The following is a 19,256-nucleotide window of genomic DNA, read 5'->3' as shown; positions in this document are numbered from 1 at the left end:
TTAGGTGCTTTTTTTGGTGCCTCTCTTGATTTTATAGAGCAGGGGTCCCCAAACTGTGGCCCCCTGAGTCCATTTATCCGGCCCCCGCCGCACTTCCAGAAGGGGCACCTCTTTCATTGGTGGTCAGTGAGAAGAGCATAGTTCCCATTGAAATACTGGTCAGTTTGTTGATTTAAATTTACTTGTTCTTTATTTTAAATATTGTATTTGTTCCTGTTTTGTTTTTTTACTTTAAAATAAGATATGTGCAGTGTGCATAGGGATTTGTTCATAGTTTTTTTTTATAGTCCGGCCCTCCAACGGTCTGAGGGACAGTGAACTGGCCCTCTGTGTATAAAGTTTGCGGACCCCGTTATAGAGAATTGTTCACTTACATTTAGTTAGTTTTAAGTCCTGTGACATTTTCTAGCATAATCGGGTGTTTAAACCAAAGTGTGTGCCTAATGTTTTGTTTATTTTTTAGTAATGAATTTTTTGAAGGTTGTTTTGGGAATCATTTCATATTGGTATGCAGTAGTCTTCTTAAATGGTCAGAATACAAATATGTCAGATACAACATTTTAGTAGTGGGTGTCTGGGCTTTCTAAAAGTGATTCAGTCTTTATGACACCTTTCCACCTTTATCTTAATCAGGTGAGCTGAGAAATGTCTGTTCAAAGGAATAGAAATGTATCATCTTTTATTTAAATACGAGTATCAACATGTATTTATTTCAATGTAATTCAGTAAGCTATATATTGGATAGCTGTGTTTGATTAAAACTTCTTTTTTTTTTTCTATGCACCTGGTAATTCAAGAGCCTTCACTTGCAACATATCACTATATTATTCAAATGTTTTATCAACATGGTATGTATGACATTGTTCTCTTTATGTAGAAAATTGACCAACACCCTTAAGTTTATATGATTAATTATTGTAGGCTACTTCATGCATATGAATTAAGAGTAGAGAATTCACAGATTAATCTATAGTCTGAGCAAAAATGTATTTTTGAAGGTAGTAAGTTTATGATTTAAAACTTGAGCAGGAGGAGTGGGTGTATTAAATATACTCACAGTGTTGGTATGCAATTAGAAATAATCAGAAATATGGTTTTCAATATTTAAAATTGTGAAAGTGTTGAAAACAAACTATATGTCCATTAGTGGGTGATTGGATTATGGAAAGTGCTTTAGTTGGGAGTTCCTTTGGCTCTCCAATGCAATTGCCTCTACCACTTATGGCTATTTAATTAAAGTTAAATAAAATTTAAAATTCCATTGTTAAATTAGTGCTCAGTAGCCACATGTGACTGCTGGCTATTCTGTTCACGGATTCAGGTATAGAATATTTCTATCTTTGCAGGAAGTTGTTGGATAGTGCTGTCCCATAGTAACCTTGACCTCATTTTGAAATCTGTGCCAGAACCTTGAGGTTCCATTTTTCACCTACTTCTAGGTCAGCCAGTCCCTGTTGGGAGCTATGCTCCATAGAATGGACTCTGAAGCAGGGTTCACCTAGTGAAATTTCACCTTTGCCATGTATAGCTCTGTCAGAGGGGTCTGCCGCGTTACTCAATGATCCTCTCAGGGTGTAATAACTACATGAATTGTGTTCAGTGTTTTGTTCCGTGGTTGGAGGCACATAGTTCTTATTCATTTGCTTCAACTTGAGAAAGAGCCCTCTGGGTTTAGAAATGACAACTCTTATCCTTTGGTCCTGCAATAGACTAGACTTTATGTATGAAAACAACAGAAGAACTTGGTTGTCTCTATTTTAGAGGGCTCTTAAGAAAATCTACATCCTCACCTATAAGGAAGTTTGATATCTTTTAGGGTGGGGAAACAGGTAACTGACTTTGTCTTGGATATAGGTAAACAGTTTCCACAATAATTGTATCTTCTACTTTTACTCCACCTTAGTGACCTTATAGTGGAACTGAGCCCGAAGCCTCCTCATTCCTCTACCCTCACATCTCACTTTGGTTCAGCTGCTAACCAAAATCAGCGGTCCTCAGTGCTTCCTAAGCAACACGCATGACCGTGCGGGCAGTGAAAGGAGGAGTGTCACCGTCTTTTTTTTTTTTTTTAAGTTTGTCTTGTGTATATAAATTAAATGATAATTTCTAGGAATTTACCCAAAGGAGAAAGCCTAAAGTAACAAAGAAATAATACATATATGTATTATATGTATATAAGACTGCTAGCAAGTGGAAACATGCTTGAGGAAATTCTAAAAACATACCTGTGCTGTCATTGAAACTATTATCGCTAACATGTGGACAGCATGTGGTGTATTTTGAAATATTGAATCTAAATTGTAGGTGCGTTTCTGACCTACTAGTACTCAGGTTATGTGATTTTAAAGAACTGCACATACCCATCAATTGTACAGTTTTCTTGGACTTCTCATCCTGATTATAATTAAAGGGAACACAAAATGATCACTAGCCAAAACCATGTACACTTGGTGAGGGTGTGTTTTGTGTGTGTCCATCTGTCTCCCGTTCAGTGAATATTGCACTGCGAAGGACTAAGAAAGAAGGCAGAAGTCCTATCGGGAGCACATAGACAAAGGCTGTCCCAGATCTAACAGAGCTTCACTCTAAAGTGCCTTAGTTCCTTTAGCAGCATGTGCCCTTGCCGGCCCTAATGCCAGGCTCAGTGCCAGAGACAGAAATGGGGCCTTCGTACTAGGTGCCATGCACTTGATGGGTGGTACAGGAAGTGGACTCACGATAAAATCCATTTGCATTTTTGGTCTGCAGAAGGCCCTTCAAAAGGATCATCTCTCCTGATCTATGATATCATGAACGAGCTAAAGGGAAAGAAATTTTCCCCACGGGACCCGGATGATGGTATGTACAGAGCTTGTTTCATAACTGCCAGTCATTTAGAGGCCTTGTTGTGAGGACAGGGATTAATTTAGTTTGGTAATCTTTTCGGTGATTATTCGGAGGAAGCCAGAATGTCTGTAGCACTTTGCTCTGTACTTCCTCTCTGCTTGAGTTTTTATTCCTTTAGTTTTATCTTACACATTACTTGGGATTGTTGCCAGGGTATTTAATGTTACTGACTTGAAAATTTATTTTGTCGAGAGTAACCAAGGCCCTTGTGAACTTTGATTTTCAGATATGTTTTTTCAGTCGGCTATTAGAGTTGTAAGTACCATTGTGTGTGACTTCTTTTACCCATTTCCTGAATGTATCTGAATTGGGAGCGGGCAGCATCCTTGGCCTGGTTCTTCACTTCCTCTCTGTTGATGTCTTTGGCCTCTTTTTTTTCTTTCTCTAAAATCCATACTAAATCATATAATATCTCTACCCTTTGTTTATTTTATACGTTGTCTTTTCTCTTTTTTCATACCTTTGTTCACATAAGGTTTGTTTTTTTGCATCTTTCTGAAGCTGGAAACGGGGAGAGACAGTCAGACAGACTCCCGCATGTGCCCGACTGGGATCCACCCAGCACACCCACCAGGGGCGACGCTCTGCCCCTCCGGGGAGTCACTCTGCCACGACCAGAGCCACTCTAGCGCCCGGGGCAGAGGCCAAGGAGCCATCCCCAGCACCCGGGCCATCTTTGCTCCAATGGAGCCTTAGCTGCGGGAGGGGAAGAGAGAGACAGAGAGGAAGGGGGGGGGGGTGGAGAAGCAAATGGGCGCCTCTCCTATGTGCCCTGGCCAGGAATCGAACCCGGGTCCCTTGCACGCCAGGCCGACGCTCCACTGCTGAGCCAACCGGCCAGGGCCCACATAAGGTTTTTTTTTCTAATTTATTCATTTTAGAGAGGAGAGGGAGAAAGAGAGAGAGAGAGAGAGGAGAGATAGAGAGAGAGAAGGGGGGGAGGAACTGGAAGCATCAACTCCCATATGTGCCTTGACCAGGCAAGCCCAGAGTTTCGAACTGGCGACCTCAGCATTTCCAGGTTGGCGCTTTATCCACTGCGCCACCACAGGTCAGGCCCACATAAGGTTTTTAAGAGTATTTTGTATCTGTCTATTAGTAACTTTTTAAATTTTTTATTTATTTATTTTTTACAGAGACAGAGAGTGAGTCAGAGAGAGGAATAGACAGGGACAGACAGACAGGAATGGAGAGAGATGAGAAGCATCAATCATTAGTTTTTCATTGCGCGTTGCAACACCTTAGTTGTTCATTGATTGCTTTCTCATATGTGCCTTGACCGCGGGCCTTCAGCAGACCGAGTAACCCCTTGCTTGAGCCAGCGACCTTGGGTCCAAGCTGGTGAGCTTTGCTCAAACCAGATGAGTCTGCACCCAAGCTGGAGACCTCGGGGTCTCGAACCTGGGTCCTTCCACATCCCAGTCCGACGCTGTATCCTCTGCGCCACCTCCTGGTCAGGCTATTGGTAACTTTTTAAATTGATGGCAGTTATTACTAATTTTGGTTTTTTATCACATAATATTGGAAAAACTTCAAGCAGCTTCAGAATGAATGAGCAAATGCTGCTCCCTAAGGATTCTGCTTTGCAGTTTAGTGCATACCCTTCCAGGCCTTTCCCTCTGGGCATTCATATATGCACCCAGACACATTGCCATGGTATTTGTTTATAGAGAGCAGTACAATATTGCTACAATTTCAGTACTTCCTCTCCTGTGGCTGATTTTGGAGCTTGGAGCTATTTCATGGGCTTTTTGCTTGTACACTGATGCTGGAGTGAGCATTCTATTCTGCCTTTGTGCATGTCAGCAAGGTTCTTGTAGGATATATTTTTAAAGATATAATTATTAGATCAGAATAATTTTGCTTTAAATTTCACAGAACTTGCGGTTTTGTTTTGCTTTTTTCCCCTCGATTTCATGTATCTCATTTGATGTTAACCAGTAATATGTTGAATCAGCATAAATATATCGATAAGTGACTATACTTATTTTTTTATGTAATGAGCCACTGTTAAAAATCTCTAAAAGTGGCCCTGGCCGGTTGGCTCAGCGGTAGAGCGTTGGCCTGGCGTGCGGGGGACCCGGGTTCGGTTCCCGGCCAGGGCACATAGGAGAAGCGCCCATTTACTTCTCCACCCCACCCCCCTCCTTCCTCTCTGTCTCTCTCTTCCCCTCCCGCAGCCAAGGCTCCATTGGAGCAAAGATGGCCCGGGCGCTGGGGATGGCTCCTTGGCCTCTGCCCCAGGCGCTAGAGTGGCTCTGGTCGCGGCAGAGCATCGCCCTTGGTGGGCGTGCCGGGTGGATCCCGGTCGGGCGCATGCGGGAGTCTGTCTGACTGTCTCTCCCCATTTCCAGCTTCAGAAAAATACAAAAAAAAAAAAAAAAAAAAAATCTCTAAAAGTGATGTTTATTTCCTACAAATTTTCAGTGCTCCTCTCTCAAAGATCTAGAGCTTGCTTACCAAGTACATGGCCTTTTAAACACTGGAGACAACCGGAAATTCATTGGACACGATCATCGACGAAATTACTACTAGTAAGTGTGTTGGGCATTGAGCACCTTCCCACAGCTGTTAGTTGATTCTGCCAGTGGGAGGCTATTGGGGGCCCTCCCTTTTCTCTGATCCCAGGCACAGGCCCCTGACTTAGCAGTCCATGCTAACGGAACCCTGGGAAGTTTAAGCAATAGAAAAACTGATTTGCCAGACTGAGTTTCTTTGTAACACATTAAATCCACATATGTTTTTCCTGTAAGCCCTCCTATTTTTTATTTGTAAATTTATAGCAGCGAGGGTCCCTAAAGTTTTTATCACAGTCTCTTTTGTTATTAGACATGCAGGTGCTGGAGCACCATGAGACTTAAGTGGATTTGCTTTTAGGCAGATAAAAAGGAGAACTTGGGGAGTCAGCTCATTATAGGTGTGTGGCGATTGTCTCCTGTGTGCCCAAATCCTTTCTTCACATTCAGTGCTTTGAAATCAGTATGATCTATATTGTGTACTCACCGTGAGCCGGGAGTGTACCCACAAATGACCAGTGAGGGTCAGAAGCTATTAACTGGGAAGTCCAGAAAGCAGTTCATGCCTCGTGGGTTAGCACGGGCTCGTGTAACTTGAAATTATTTATAACTTTTAAATGGTTTTTAATTCTGTATAATACATCCTCATATAACTATGCTGTAATTTAATTATTTCCATTAAGGGTTTTTAGACTAAACATGCATTTTTCCTTCATTATAGTTCCAAGTTCTTCAATTTGCTTTGTCTTATGGAACAAATTGACATCACCTTGAAATGGTATAAGGACCTGATACCTTCAGTAAGATGACTCATTGTTTATCACATAGTGTTGTATATATCTGTTTTGGAATCTTTGCTGATTAATATTTTTAAAATATATTTGTATTTCTTTTAAATCAGGTCTTCTTTCCCCATTCCCAAACATTGATAGATCTTCTCCAAGCATTGGATGTGGCAAACAGGCTAGAAGTGATTCCTCAGATTTGGAAAGGTCAGTTTACGCTTATGTGTCCAGGCCTATCTCACCTTGCTGTCCTCTTTATGAAGTGACAGGTGGAGAGGCAGAGATAGAGATGCCCACCTGCACCCTGACCCGGTTAGCCCTCTACTGGGCGATGCTCTGCCCATCGGGCCATTGCTCCGGTAACCTAGTGATATCTAGCGCCTGAGGCAGAGGGTACGGAGCCATCCTCAGCGCCCGGACCAGTTCACTTGAACCAATTCAGCCTTGCCTACAGGAGGGAGAGAGAGAAGGCATGGGAACAGTGGAGAAGCAGATGGGCGCTTCTCCTGTGTGCCCTGGCCGGGAATCGAACCCGGGACATCCATACGCTGGGCCGATGCTCTACCACTGAGCCAATCGACCAGGGCTTCCATTTTTTATTTTTTTAAAGATTTTATTTACTGATTTTAGAGTAAGGAGAGAGAGAGAGAGAGATGGGGGACGAACAGGAATCATCAACTTGTGGTTGCTTCTTATATATATGTGCCTTGACCAAGCAGGCCTGGGGTTTCAAACTGACAGCCTTAGTGTTCCAAGATGCCACTTAATCAACTGTACCACCACAGGCCAAGCTGTCCTACATTTTGATAAAGAAACATACTAACATATTAACGTTGAAAACTTTTTTTTTCTTTTTTTTTTTACAGAGACAGAAAGAGAGAGGGATAGATAGGGACAAACAGACAGGAACAGAGAGAGATGAGAAGAAGCATCAATCAGTTTTTCATTGTGACACCTTAGTTGTTCATTGATTGCTTTCTCATATGTGCCTTGACCGTGGGCCTTCAGCAGACCAAGTAACCCCTTGAAGCCAGCGACCTTGGGTTCAAGCTGGTGAGCTGTGCTCAAACCAGATAAGCCCGCACTCAAGCTGGCAACCTCGGGGTCTCAAACCTGGGTCCTCCATATCCCAGTCCGACACTCTATCCACTGCGCCACCGCCTGGTCAGGCGAAAACTTCCATTTTTGACTAAATTAATTATATTGAGGTCTACTTTAAGATGACCTACATGTTTGTGTTGCATATTAAGTTGCATGAGTAAAAATTTCAAATGGCCTAAATTAGTTATTTAGCAATAGAAAAAAGCTAAGTGTTATGCATCTGTTGTGTGGTTTGACAAAGAGAAGATTAGAATCAGTTCTAATCATATTGTATAAGTATAAATGCAGACCTCAAACCCCAAAGCCTGTTCCTCTCTGCCATGTTTATCTCTGTGGTTCAGTTGCTAGCCAGTCATTTGTGTGTGTGTGTGTGATGTGTGTATGTAAATTGGCTGCAGAAGATGCTATATCTTTCCACTAGGTGACTGATGATGGCAGTTTCTCTGCCTCAGGTTTCCATGTCTGAGCACTGAGATCAGAGCCCTGCCCTGCCTGCTGCTTCACGCACTAGCGGTTCTGTACCACAGGTCACTGGCAATGCTCACATGCTGTAAACAGCACCTTACACTTACAGCTGGTGGCGCTCCAGTGCAGTGTGTGCTATGTAACCCTTGGCTGGAAGTGGGCAGTGGCTTCTGCTGCTCTTTTATCTGTTTTTACCACAAATGGTCCTGCTGGGTTTCTGGAAGCCTGAAATAAGCCTAGAATAGGTAACATCAGCAACCTGTTTGAGCCAAAGAAGATTTTGCTTACCTGGTGATGGTGACTTCTCACTACATTCCTTTTTTGTTTCAAGATAGTAAAGAATATGGTCACACTTTTCGCAGTGAATTGAAAGAAGAGATTCTGATGCTTATGGCACGGGACCACCATCCGCCAGAGGTAGGTTGTATTGATGCTCAAGCTCATTAGCATCATTAGATGTATACTAACCAATGTGTGTTCTAGTAGCGGGGGCCCTGTCAGGGTAATTTCCTGGTTCATCTGTCATTATGGAGAATTCTGCCACCTAAATCCGGATTTTTTTTTAAGATTTTATTTTTTCATTTTAGAGAGGAGAGAGAGAGAGAGAAAGAGAGAGAGAGAAGGGAGGAGCAGGAAGCATCAACTCCCATATGTGCCTTGACCAGGCAAGCCCAGGGTTTTGAACCAGCGACCTCAGCATTCCAGGTCGATGCTTTATCCACTGCACCACCACAGATCAGGCCTAAATCCGGATTTAAGTTATATTAATACATCGAAACATATCCAGCCATTAGCAGAATACCATTTCTTTAGACATTCTTATTCCTGTAGTCCAAAGCAAGCAATATGAAAATAGCTTCTTTCTGTCCTGACAATAGCAGCTTGCATTAAAATAAAATTCCTACCTAAAAAGAAAATTCATAGTTTACTCCAGGGCAGGATGATTTAGGGAGGGGTCCCCAAACTTTTTACACAGGGGGCCAGTTCACTGTCCCTCAGACCGTTGGAGGGCTGCTACATACAGTGCTCCTCTCACTGGCCACCAATGAAAGAGGTGCCCCTTCTGGAAGTGTGGCGGGGGCCGGATAAATGGCTTCAGGGGGCCGCATGCGGTCCGCAGGCCGTAGTTTGGGGACGCCTGATTTAGTGTTTACTGTGTTACTTGTGTGCTACATGTGTGTTTGCAAGTGGTAAAATGCATTGCTCAGAAATGTTGAATAATCTATGGAGTCGCTGAAACTTAAATTTTCATAAAGTCAGTTAGCAGCTGTGCTGACTCGTGCGGCCTCTCAGCTTCAGGTGGCGTTTGCCGACTGTGCTGCTGACATCAAGGCTACTTACGAGAGTCCAGACACCAGGCAGACTGCTCCCGACTGGCCAGCCAAGCCTCTGAACTGTATAGCTCTCCTCTTCCTGCGGGCTGGGAGAGCCCAGGAAGCTTGGTGAGTGCACCATCTCAGTATGTATGAATTAGGACCTCAGAGGACATTTACCCTGGTCCTTAGAGTCTCAAATTTGACTGTGTGTTGTGTAGTTTATCAGTAGACAAATGAGTTTTCTATGGAAACTTCCAAAAAAACTGAAAAGTAGAGTTTGGAAGAAAACCACTGTACATGATTTAGGAGAGGACATTGTTCAATGAACTAACTTTCTTTCCATTAGTGACCTTTATGTTTTCTGTATTTGGGCAAGTAAGTCACTTATCAGTCCACTTAAGTAGAATAAAATGATCAAAGAATTTTATTTTTGAAAGTGTTCTAGTGTTTGATTTATTCAAGAATTTCATTTGTGGGTGCTCCCCCCACCCCCCAGCTTGAAGTATGGGCTGCGTATTGGGATATCAGGAAACTGGCATTTACTGGAATGTACTTAACACGGCCTTGACTAGAACCCGCCTTTACTTTGTGCCACACTAATTTCTGGCGTTTGTGGGTGGAGACCTGCCTACTCACTTTTCTAAAAGCAGAGGAATCTGCAAAAGAAGACCAGTTCTGCCGTGTCTTGTTAGGATATGAATGTTCTGAGAGTCAATGAGTGGGGCGTACTCGTGCATGGCTTCTTTAGCACAAGAAAGTAACTTAATTTGAATATAAAATTGTCCAAAATAGTTGTTCACTATCTCCAGGAAAAGCTGGGGATAGCCTGCTGCCTCATGGGTTTTAGGAGTGTGAGTCACACAACCAGCTATGCTGCTAGTGTTAGAAACATCCGGTGCTCGATGTGTTCCCAGGCAGGTTGAGACACTTGTTACGAATCAGGCTGTGATGATTGGCGCAGGGGTACGGACCTCAGCTGAGTCATGGGAGCTGAATGTATGTGCCTCTCCTTAGTCCTGCATGTGGCAGGGTGACGGCGAGCACATGCATGAGACTGATGCCTCATTCTGAGCCTGTTCTTCATAACATGGTTTTAAGGCACTCTGAGCTCACACTGGATGGTAACAGGAAAGCAGTCATACTCGATCTTCTGACTGCCCCTGGGATATATAGTCTCTCCCTGGGAGGAATGCAGTGAACCTCTTAAAATGATCTGCCCAGCAGTTCTCAACCCTGACAGCAAACGGGATTTGCCTGTGAGACTTGTACACATGTGGAGGTTAGGAGGAGGGGCTTGAGCACCCAAAGGGACTGGTGCAGAGACAGTGCTGGGAGGCAGTGGAGTTCAGCGATGGGCATCTTCCGGAGCTCCCGCTATAATCTCTGCATCTAAGAGGAGAACAGCTGTGGTCATTGGATGGATTGCCTTTGGTTCTATTAGTGTTCATAATCTTCTCCTCTCTCATGTTGAACAGGAAAATGTTGGGGCTTTTCAGGAAGCATAATAAGATCCCTAGGTAAGTTGATGTTAACAGGCTGCCTGCTATGTCCTGGAACTAGCTGCATGGGCTTCTGTCTTCTCTGGGGGTGGTTGGGAATTTTTCACACGCTTCAGCCACAGTGCCTGGGCTCTTTTCTCAGGGACAGCCACACGCACCATCAAGGGCACTGTCTTTCAACCACTGGTCCACAAACTGGTCCACCAGAAATTTTGAGCTGGTCCGAGAAAGAGTTAAGCACCCTGATGTTTTATGAAGCTGTAGACCCAGTGATTTTAGTTGAATTCGCGTATGCTGGGGGATTTCTGCCTTAGCGGTGCCCGAAATAATTCTATTCACCGGTCCCCAAGTGTAAAAAGGTTGAAAACCACTGGTCTAGGGCAGCTGAGGCAGGCACTGGTTGGTATGTCCTGTGATCACAGCTCCGGGGACACTGACCAAATGACCAGTGAGGGTGTACTGAGCCAGTGTTCCTTTTCTCTTTGGCTCTTTAAGGTTTAGACTTTATGTAACTTGACCTCCAGAGCCACACTTGAGGACTTTGACTAAATGTTCTAAAGTGCCAGATTCCATGTAAACCTGTGTCTGGGGGTTAAGGGCTTTTAGTAGAGGAAGGTTGCCAATTTGCCTTCCTTTTACAGAAATGAATTGCTGAGTGAGTTTCTGGACAGCGCAAAAGCATCCCACAGCCCTCCGCAGGCCATTGAGGTGGTCAGGCTGGCGAGGGCCTTCAGCCTGCCTGTCTGTGAGGGCCTCGCCCAGAGAGTGCTGGCGGACTTCGCGCTTAGCCCAGAGCAGAAGTAAGTGGCTGCTTGTATTGTCACCATGAAGGAAGGTTATAAAAGTAGAGCAAACTGTTCAAATGATCAGATTTAAATCTACCCCCTGAATTTCCTTTCTTTGCGGAAAGCAGGATGTATTGATTTATTTCATGTTACACAAGTCAGGGAGGCCTGTAGATCTGGCTTTTGGAACCTTTCCTTTGTTGATAGTTTAGTGACGCTGCAAGATTTCCTGTCCCCAAGACTGAAGCACAGGTAACTCCAGTTTCTCTTCCTTACAGGGAGGCCCTGGGACGCCCGACTGCACTGGCCGGTGACAGCGACAGCGACATCAGCGAAGGCAAATGAAAGTGGGCCAGTCAGGAGCAGCTGTGGCTTAGCCTGAGGGGCTAATACTTAACCATTTAGGAATAAAATGAGAATACAGATTTGGTAAACTTTGAACTACATCTGATACAACACTGACTTATTTGAAGGTTTAATTCCTTATTGGGTACACACTGAGCCATCCGTCCAAGGTTGGTGGTGTAGACAGCAGCACTCCCACCTTCAGTTCATGGATGCACAGGGTACGGCGCGTGGCCCTGACGTCAGCATGAGCCCCACGCACTGCGGTGTCAGCCGCTGTCTCACTGCTGCAATCAGTGTCATCCTCCCACTCTGAACCTCAGCTGCTATTGACTGATGCCGTGATGCTGGTCCTTTCTGTTCTTAGGGAAGGTGTCTAAAGGAGGCTTTCATAGTTACATCACAGTTGCTATTGGGTCAGTAGTATCCCAGTTACAGGGGTATTTATTTCTGGTAAAAACTACACGTTAGACTTGAGTAGAGGACAATGGCAGGAGTTTAGGCCACACCACTGGAAATGAAGACTAAATAAATACTGAATAGTAGACACGTGTATGCGTTTCCAGTTCCAGTGTTTTACTTAGACTCTGCCATTGTCTCTGCACTGGACTGGGGGCTTGCATGAGAGTGTATCATCTCCCTCTCTCCCATCTTTGTCTGCTGGCACCTCTGGTTATGCTGTACTTAGTGTCTGAGTGCTTGGGCTGACAAAAGGATTAATTTTATTTATTTTTTTGCGAGACACAGGAAGGGAGATGAGAAGCATCCACTCATAGTTGTGGCAACTTAGTTCATGGATTGCTTTCTCATACGTGCCTTGACCTGGGGGGCTCCAGCTGGGCCGGTGACCCCTCGCTCAAGCCAGCAACCATGGGTCATGTCTGTGATCCTGAGCTCAAGCTGGTGACCCTGTGCTCAAGGTGGATGAGCCTGCATTCAGGCCGGGTTTCAAACCTGGGTCCTCAGCATCCCGGGCCGATGCTCTATTCATGTGCCACTGCCTGGTCAGGCCGATTGAAATGTCTTGACATGATTGTGTTGCTCGTGATTAAGTTGGTCAGGAACCTCTGTGCCTAGCATTTGTCTCTTACCATTATTTTCAGATCGTTTTGGAAGCTGACATGACTTGGGAGGTTTGCAGGAGCATTCTGCCCTTTGCACAGGATGCTCCACCACAGGCTGCTTTTGCTCAACTGATGCGCAGGCAATGAGGCATCCCAGGAGTTCGCAGATGAGCACCTTCATCCTTACCTTCCAGCATTGTCATTCATGGGCTGCTATATTGTGTTGTCTGTATCCATCTCCATTCACCATCCTCACTAGGCCAGGAACCATTCATATGTCCTCCAAAACCTCTGTATTGGTTTGTGTTTTCTTCTAGAATGTCATTTTAAGACAAGGGGCTGTGGTACACAGTAGTTAGCTACTTAAGCATTCATGTGCATTGCTCAACTGGCCTCTTGACATAGCAAAGCAAATGAGCAAAATGACAGATTGGACAGGTTAGCCATTTGATCTTGCTTTACGAATTCCAAGAACTACCTTGCAACTTCTGTTAACCCAGCCCCTTCCCCTTCCCCTTCCCCTTTCTTTGGCACCTGCAAATGCCTCTCTTGGCCATGGACTTGCTGAGAATGGTGCATTCGCCCTTGCCAGGCCCTATGTGAATCTCACCGTGGTGCTTTGCAGCTATGCAGTTGCTGGGGAAAGTCCATCTGAACTGACATGTCATTTGTGGAGGATGCAGCTGTGTGTGTTTAACTGTGCTACAGATATTTCAAACCCTCTCTGGGCAAATAACTGCATTCAACTATTCATTCTCTCACATTTAGACATTTTACCAAGTAATTAAATAGCCTCTGATAGTAAAAGATGTTCTTTTTTTTGGGGGGGGGGGGGGTTGCCAAAGTTAGTAACCTAGCAATTTTTGCTTTTAGCTTCTCTTTACACTTTTATAACTCAGGTACTGAATCCTAAAAGGCACTTACTAAATGAGTGGCTTCTTGGTGATATAATAGGATCCCTCATTTTTAAAGAACACTCATAGAGCCTGACCAGGTGGTGGCGCAGTAGATACAGCGTCAGACTGGGATGTGTAAGACCCAGGTTTGAGACCCCAAGGTCGCAAGCTTGAGCACGGGCTCATCTGGTTTGAGCAAAAGGCTCACGGGCTTGGACCTAAGGTCATTGTCTCGAGCAAGGGGTTATTTGGTATGCTGAAGGCCCGCGGTCAAGGCACATATGAGAAAGCAGTCAATGAACAACTAAGGTGTCGCAACGAAAAACTAATGATTTAATGATTGATGCTTCTCATCTCTCTCTGTTCCTGTCTGTCTGTCCCTATCTATCCCTCTCTCTGACACTCTGTCCCTGTAAAAAAAAAAACACTCATAGAACAGTCGTAACATTTCTCAGCTGTTTACATAGGAAACAATTATATTAAGTTGATTCAGTTGAACATTTAAAAAAAATGATAGGAGAAAGATTTGATTTATACTTGAGACCCAATTCAGACTAGAACCAAGTTTGGAAAGCTTTGGAGCAGTAAAAGGGGATGTACTGTTTTAAAGGGCCAGAGTTGAGGCACCAGTGTGAATGCCATGTAAAGCAACCATATGTAAAAACGAATCACATGATGGCCTTTTGTAAATTGGAACTGGGGAATGAAACTTACTGAGTAACTTATCAAAAAGGAACAGGAGAAATCAGAGCATCAGATGAGGAATGGGAGTCAGGACTCCCAGAATGAAGGGCAAAGACAAGTCTATTGTGTGCAGAAACTTCGGTGCTGCCTCAGAGATTACCTGTGTATGGGAATTAGGAATTTAGCAGGTTTTGGCTTCAAGAGAACATTTGATATTTAATAAAATAAGTTTTTGATGTTTTCCAATGCAATAGAAATATGCATCTAGATGCACGCATATTAGTGTAACTGATCATGATGTGAATTCTTTTACTTAGTGTTGGTTATAGCCAAAAATGTTTGAGAAACATTGAACTAGGACATGCTGAGACATAGCAGTCACTAGCATGGATGGGCAGAGTGGCTGTTGACCAGAGAAATGGGTCTCTTATATTGGTGATAAAAGGCAGTGTGCTAGGCATAGAATGGTCACATGTAAGACACATGAAGTGGGCAGTGAAGGAACCCATGAAGCATGCTGTTCACCGACCTGCACAGCCATGGTCTGTAAAAGAACTAGGATAATCAAGCTCAAGAAAAGTGCACAGAGCTCAGCAAGATTTACTCTTGCAAACTAAGAATGTCCAAGAAGCATAAAGGTCACGGGAGAGTTGATTCCCAAGAAAACCTAAGTTTGGGATGTTCTCACAACACTTCTCACAAAATCTTAATAGCCCACAGGTGCCAAGAGTACCTGCAGAAATTCAGGGCATCACACAGAATCCATTTAGGAATGTAAGAGTGACGTGAACTCGGGCCAAAATCCACCCATAGATCCCCCAAATCAAAAGACACGGTCAAGTGTCACGTGGACCTGAATGTAACAATCCAAAGTCAGGCCGGCATACTTGCAGAAATGCAGAGCCTCCTGTTTTTCATGATTTACAGATAAATCAAACAAAACTGTCTCCTCAATATCTTTGCCATATTGTGTAAACATTAACAAACTCATTTATCGTTTACTCCACAAAAGTACTATGAGTATTCTTCCTAACACTAATTTTTGTTGGAATTTATGAGTTCACAGTTATCCTCATCTTCAGAGAGGAAAACTAAGAAAGTCTCAAATTGTGTGTGTGTGTGTGTGCATGCATGCAGTCCCAAAATAAGTATTCTCTCTGGTAGCGATCAAAAAAGTGGGATACATACTATTCCCAGTACCCTGCAGTCACTGAAACATCTCCAAATGTCAACATTTGGCATTTTGGTTTGTATAGCACTCAAGTTTGACCAGCAGGAATTGGTTCACCACAACCTTCAAAGCCAAGAACAACCCTTGGACTTGTGGGACCCAATTCACAGCCTGGAAATGGAGTGTACAACTACTCTTTTCTGTTCTGCTTCTCAAGGAAATTTTCTGTACACAGCTAGAAATGGTACTTTTTGAAAGGGATAGCTACACAGTTTTTATCTTTTGTTTTATTCAGTTTTCTCTAAGGGCAAAATCAATAGTAACAAGGATCAGAAACATTATTTTGATTGGCTCACAAACCTGATCAGTAAAACCTGAAAAAGGAAAAATGTTACACAAGTTGCAAAGAAAGTACTCCTGGAGCTCAGACATGACAGCAAATGGAAATAATATAAATGCAACAGGTGTTAACATTTAAAACAGCATTTGTAAGCTGCTCCTTTCTAGACAATTCTGGGAGCCTGCTGAAAACCCTTCAGGTATTACTGATTTCCTCTGACATGAACTGGGCCATTACAAGCTTCCTAGACTTTACTCTTGCTGCACCTGAGTGGTTCCTATTCCCACAGCGCTGGCATATGCTGTAAGGATGTCCACTATCTGTTTAGTTTCTAGAGTCATTCGGGCTTCCTTCAGCCAGTCCTGTGCCACTCGTCTGGACTCCCCCTTCAGCTGGTTGACAAACTTCGCTGCCAGCTCCAGATCACCATGCTCAATGCAATAGGAGGCATACGACAATAACTTAAACGTGTTTGTATCCTCAGGGCAGAGCTCTACTGGTGGCTTCAGCTGCTGAGGCGGGAATAGGAGCAGGGACTGCAAGTAGGAGAGGAAGTACTGGTATAAGCTATTTCTGGTTTCATCAATCATTGCTACCCTTCGGGCCAGTTTCTGGACAGCATAGAAATGGACTCGAAGGGTCTCTTCACTGTACACCCCCCGGGTCAGTGACTCTGGAGGGATGGCTGCAGTTAAAGCCTGGGCAAATTCACTATCAGAGCAGGTGGCTCTGATGGCCTCGACTGCACTACCCAGCGGGACAGTGGGCAGGTCTGCAGAGCCCGTCCTCATGCTGTACTTCAGTGCCTCCACCGACAGCCAGAGCTGGTGGGCTTTTCTGGCCTCCTCTTCAGCAACTGCATGACCTATGAAGAAAACAGGCAAAGAAAAACATTTTCCTTTCCATTCGACTATTTGTCCTTATACATGCAGAGAACTGACGCACCTTCACTAAGATAAATCTACATGTGAAAGGGCCGCAAAGAGCATTTCCCAGCCCTAGCCCACCTCGTATTTCTGGAGTGTTCTTTCCTAGCTGGCCTCTTCAAATGAGGCAACAGGCCATGACATAATCTGATGAGGACCTTTTCTTCCTAATGGCATGGAGAAAACCAAGAGAATGTTTGTGCATACGCACAACCGAGTCTCCCTTCTCTCTCTGACATCTAGGACAATGCATGGCTTCTAATTCAGATATATTTATCTGTAGAAATGTTTGAGAAGGGAATATTTAGATAAGACTAAGACTTATGCTAAGGCCATCAGAAACTTCCTGAAAAGGGATGGAAGACTCCAAATAGTTAATGGACTACTTTTTATCTTTATCTGACTAAAGGATTCCATAACACCCCAAAGAAACCCCTATCAACACCTTCATTGTTAGGACATTCCCCTTTCAATGTGGCAAGAGGCCTCAGCATAACTACTGTCCATTTGGTGGGCAGGATATCAGCAGATCAGCACCTGCAGACAACCATTGACAGCCAATTTTCCAAGAAATGAATCGTTTATTAGAGTGACTTCAGCAACTGCACCCTAATGTCCATGCAGGTATCCCATTCTCCTTATAACAGGAAGTTGTAGTAAGAAGCTGGACTTGCCTGACCTGTGGTGGCGCAGTGGATAAAGCGTCAACCTGGAAATGCTGAGGTCTCCAGTTCAAAACCCTGGGCTTGCCTGGTCAAGGCACATATGGGAGTTGATGCTTCCAGCTCCTCCCCCCTTCTCTCTCTGTCTCTCCCTCTCCTCTCTAAAGATGAATAAATTAAAAAAAAAAAAAAAAAAAGCTGGACTGACTAATGTCATCTACAAGCTCCATGTACTCACTCTGAACAGCCTGTTCGATCCCTCGCAGTCTGGCATAGGCAGTGTTTATATCCAGGGTAAAGTTGTCAACTTGCTCCTGACTGAGCCGGCGAAACTGCAGTTCTTGCTCAGCGAGTTTCTCAGACAGGTCCTGAAGTAAAAGTGTCCAGAAACAAGTGACGCCACCTCAACACTTGTCAACCTTCAGGACACTAAAGTCTCCCTGCTACTCCCTTCCAGAAGCAGAGATCCTTTAAAACCTCAAACAACTGTCATGAAATGCCTGTATTATGTATATGGATTCAAAATTTCCTGAAACTCATATTTAATGTGTAACTTTCTACAAATTTACTAATGAAATCTAATATTAGAGGAGGCAGACTAACAGGAGAAGAAAAAATTTTATTTTAAAGAAGGCTGTTAAGCCTGAATGGTGGTGGCACAATGGACAAAGCACTGACCAGGTTCTCTGACATCCCAGGTTGAAAACCCCGAGCTCACTGGCTTGAGCGCGGGCTCATCTGGCTCAGCTGGAGCCCCCTGATCAAGGCCCGTATGAGAAGTAATCAGTGAACAACTAAGGTGCTGCAACTGCCAGTTGATGCCTCTCATCTTTCCCCCTCACTAAAAAAAAAAAAAAGGCTATTAAAATGAGAAAATACCAACTTCTGTACTGTCATGCAAAGCCAAATAACTAAATTCAGTTATATTCAATATCTTCTTTAAGAGATTATGTATTCATTTTATGTTTTTCAGAAAAATGCCCTTGAAACAGAATTTAAAGTAAAATGCCTTTGATATGGGCATAAATTTCAATTTTCTGGAAGATTTTCTTGCATGGAAAATCTCACTCTCGTGAGACAAAATAAGTTAGTATATTAAAAATGACTTGCTGAGTAGGAACTAATTATGATTAAAGATACCCTGATGATTTCCAAACTGAACCTTTCTTGGAAGTTTCCTCAGATATAAAAATCTAGGAACTACCACATAACCCACAGGAGTTTATGCAGATAAAGCAGGGTCAATTCTCACAGAGCCCTCTTTATTTTCTGAAAAACAAGTCCACAGCCTGACCTGTGCTGGCACAGTAGATAGATCGTTGACCTGGAATGCTTGAGGTCACCAGTTTGAAACCCTGGGCTTGCCCAGTCAAGGTATATATGTCAAGCAATCAGTGAACAACTAAAGTGAAGCAACTGAGTTGATACTTCTCGCTTCCCATACCCTCTCCTCTCTCTGTAAAATCAATAAAAAAATCTAAAAACAACAAAAGAAAACAAGTACCACAATCTGAGATGTTTCTTTTGTTTACTCGTCTCTGACAGTCTGTCTCATGCAGCATGCAACCAGTAGGCATCTAGGAGGCACTGCCTGGCACAGGCTGGCACCTCACAAAAATACACTGGCTGAATGAAGTCACTCATAAATTATGTCAAGTATTATTTGCATTCCTGAAATCCCACATGTACCAACCCTCCTTAAAACTTCAAAGGCTCTAAATGACAGGAGAGAAATACAAAACACATCTGAGCAAGAACACACAGGCACACCTTTACGTAAAAAGGACCAGTTTTGCAAAGAGACACAAGCACTCT

The 19,256-nt window shown here is 43.7% G+C and overlaps 2 protein-coding genes and 1 non-coding gene across 14 annotated transcripts in view; 2 read left to right on the top strand and 1 right to left on the bottom strand.

Moving 5' to 3' along the window:
• The window catches only part of PTCD3 (pentatricopeptide repeat domain 3), a 43,642-nt gene extending 27,475 nt beyond the window's left edge, over positions 1-16,167 (top strand). Inside the window, exons 14-25 of one of the 3 annotated variants that reach the window (XR_010750356.1) lie at positions 798-848; positions 2,749-2,838; positions 3,113-3,141; positions 5,314-5,420; positions 6,124-6,202; positions 6,304-6,394; positions 8,085-8,170; positions 9,047-9,195; positions 10,545-10,586; positions 11,210-11,368; positions 11,632-11,782; positions 12,802-16,167. Coding sequence is in view for 2 of the 3 variants with exons in the window: in XM_066377794.1 (XP_066233891.1) it covers positions 798-848; positions 2,749-2,838; positions 3,113-3,141; positions 5,314-5,420; positions 6,124-6,202; positions 6,304-6,394; positions 8,085-8,170; positions 9,047-9,195; positions 10,545-10,586; positions 11,210-11,368; positions 11,632-11,698 (950 nt within the window). In the remaining variant the exon portion in view is untranslated. Of the gene's footprint in view, positions 1-797; positions 849-2,748; positions 2,839-3,112; positions 3,142-5,313; positions 5,421-6,123; positions 6,203-6,303; positions 6,395-8,084; positions 8,171-9,046; positions 9,196-10,544; positions 10,587-11,209; positions 11,369-11,631; positions 11,790-12,801 lie in introns of those variants that run through there. The other 2 variants (XM_066377794.1, XM_066377795.1) reach the window with 2 other exon arrangements.
• Positions 10,009-10,145, top strand: LOC136401675 (small nucleolar RNA SNORD94). Its single transcript, XR_010750689.1, has one exon. It is a non-coding gene; the product is annotated as a small nucleolar RNA SNORD94 (small nucleolar RNA).
• The window catches only part of IMMT (inner membrane mitochondrial protein), a 46,042-nt gene continuing 42,568 nt past the window's right edge, over positions 15,783-19,256 (bottom strand). For all 10 annotated transcript variants that reach the window (XM_066377782.1, XM_066377781.1, XM_066377786.1 and 7 more), the window contains 2 exons: positions 17,680-17,809; positions 15,783-16,718 (listed from right to left, as the gene is read on the bottom strand). In XM_066377782.1, coding sequence (XP_066233879.1) covers positions 16,105-16,718; positions 17,680-17,809 — 744 coding nt within the window. In that variant the 3' untranslated portion in view covers positions 15,783-16,104. The remainder of the gene's footprint in view (positions 16,719-17,679; positions 17,810-19,256) is intronic.

Source organism: Saccopteryx leptura, chromosome 3 (genome assembly GCF_036850995.1).
Source record: "Saccopteryx leptura isolate mSacLep1 chromosome 3, mSacLep1_pri_phased_curated, whole genome shotgun sequence".
In the NCBI taxonomy this organism is placed as follows: Eukaryota; Metazoa; Chordata; class Mammalia; order Chiroptera; family Emballonuridae; genus Saccopteryx; species Saccopteryx leptura.
The sequence above is the reverse complement of the archived record's forward strand: the minus strand, read 5'-3'. Positions and strand labels throughout refer to the sequence as shown.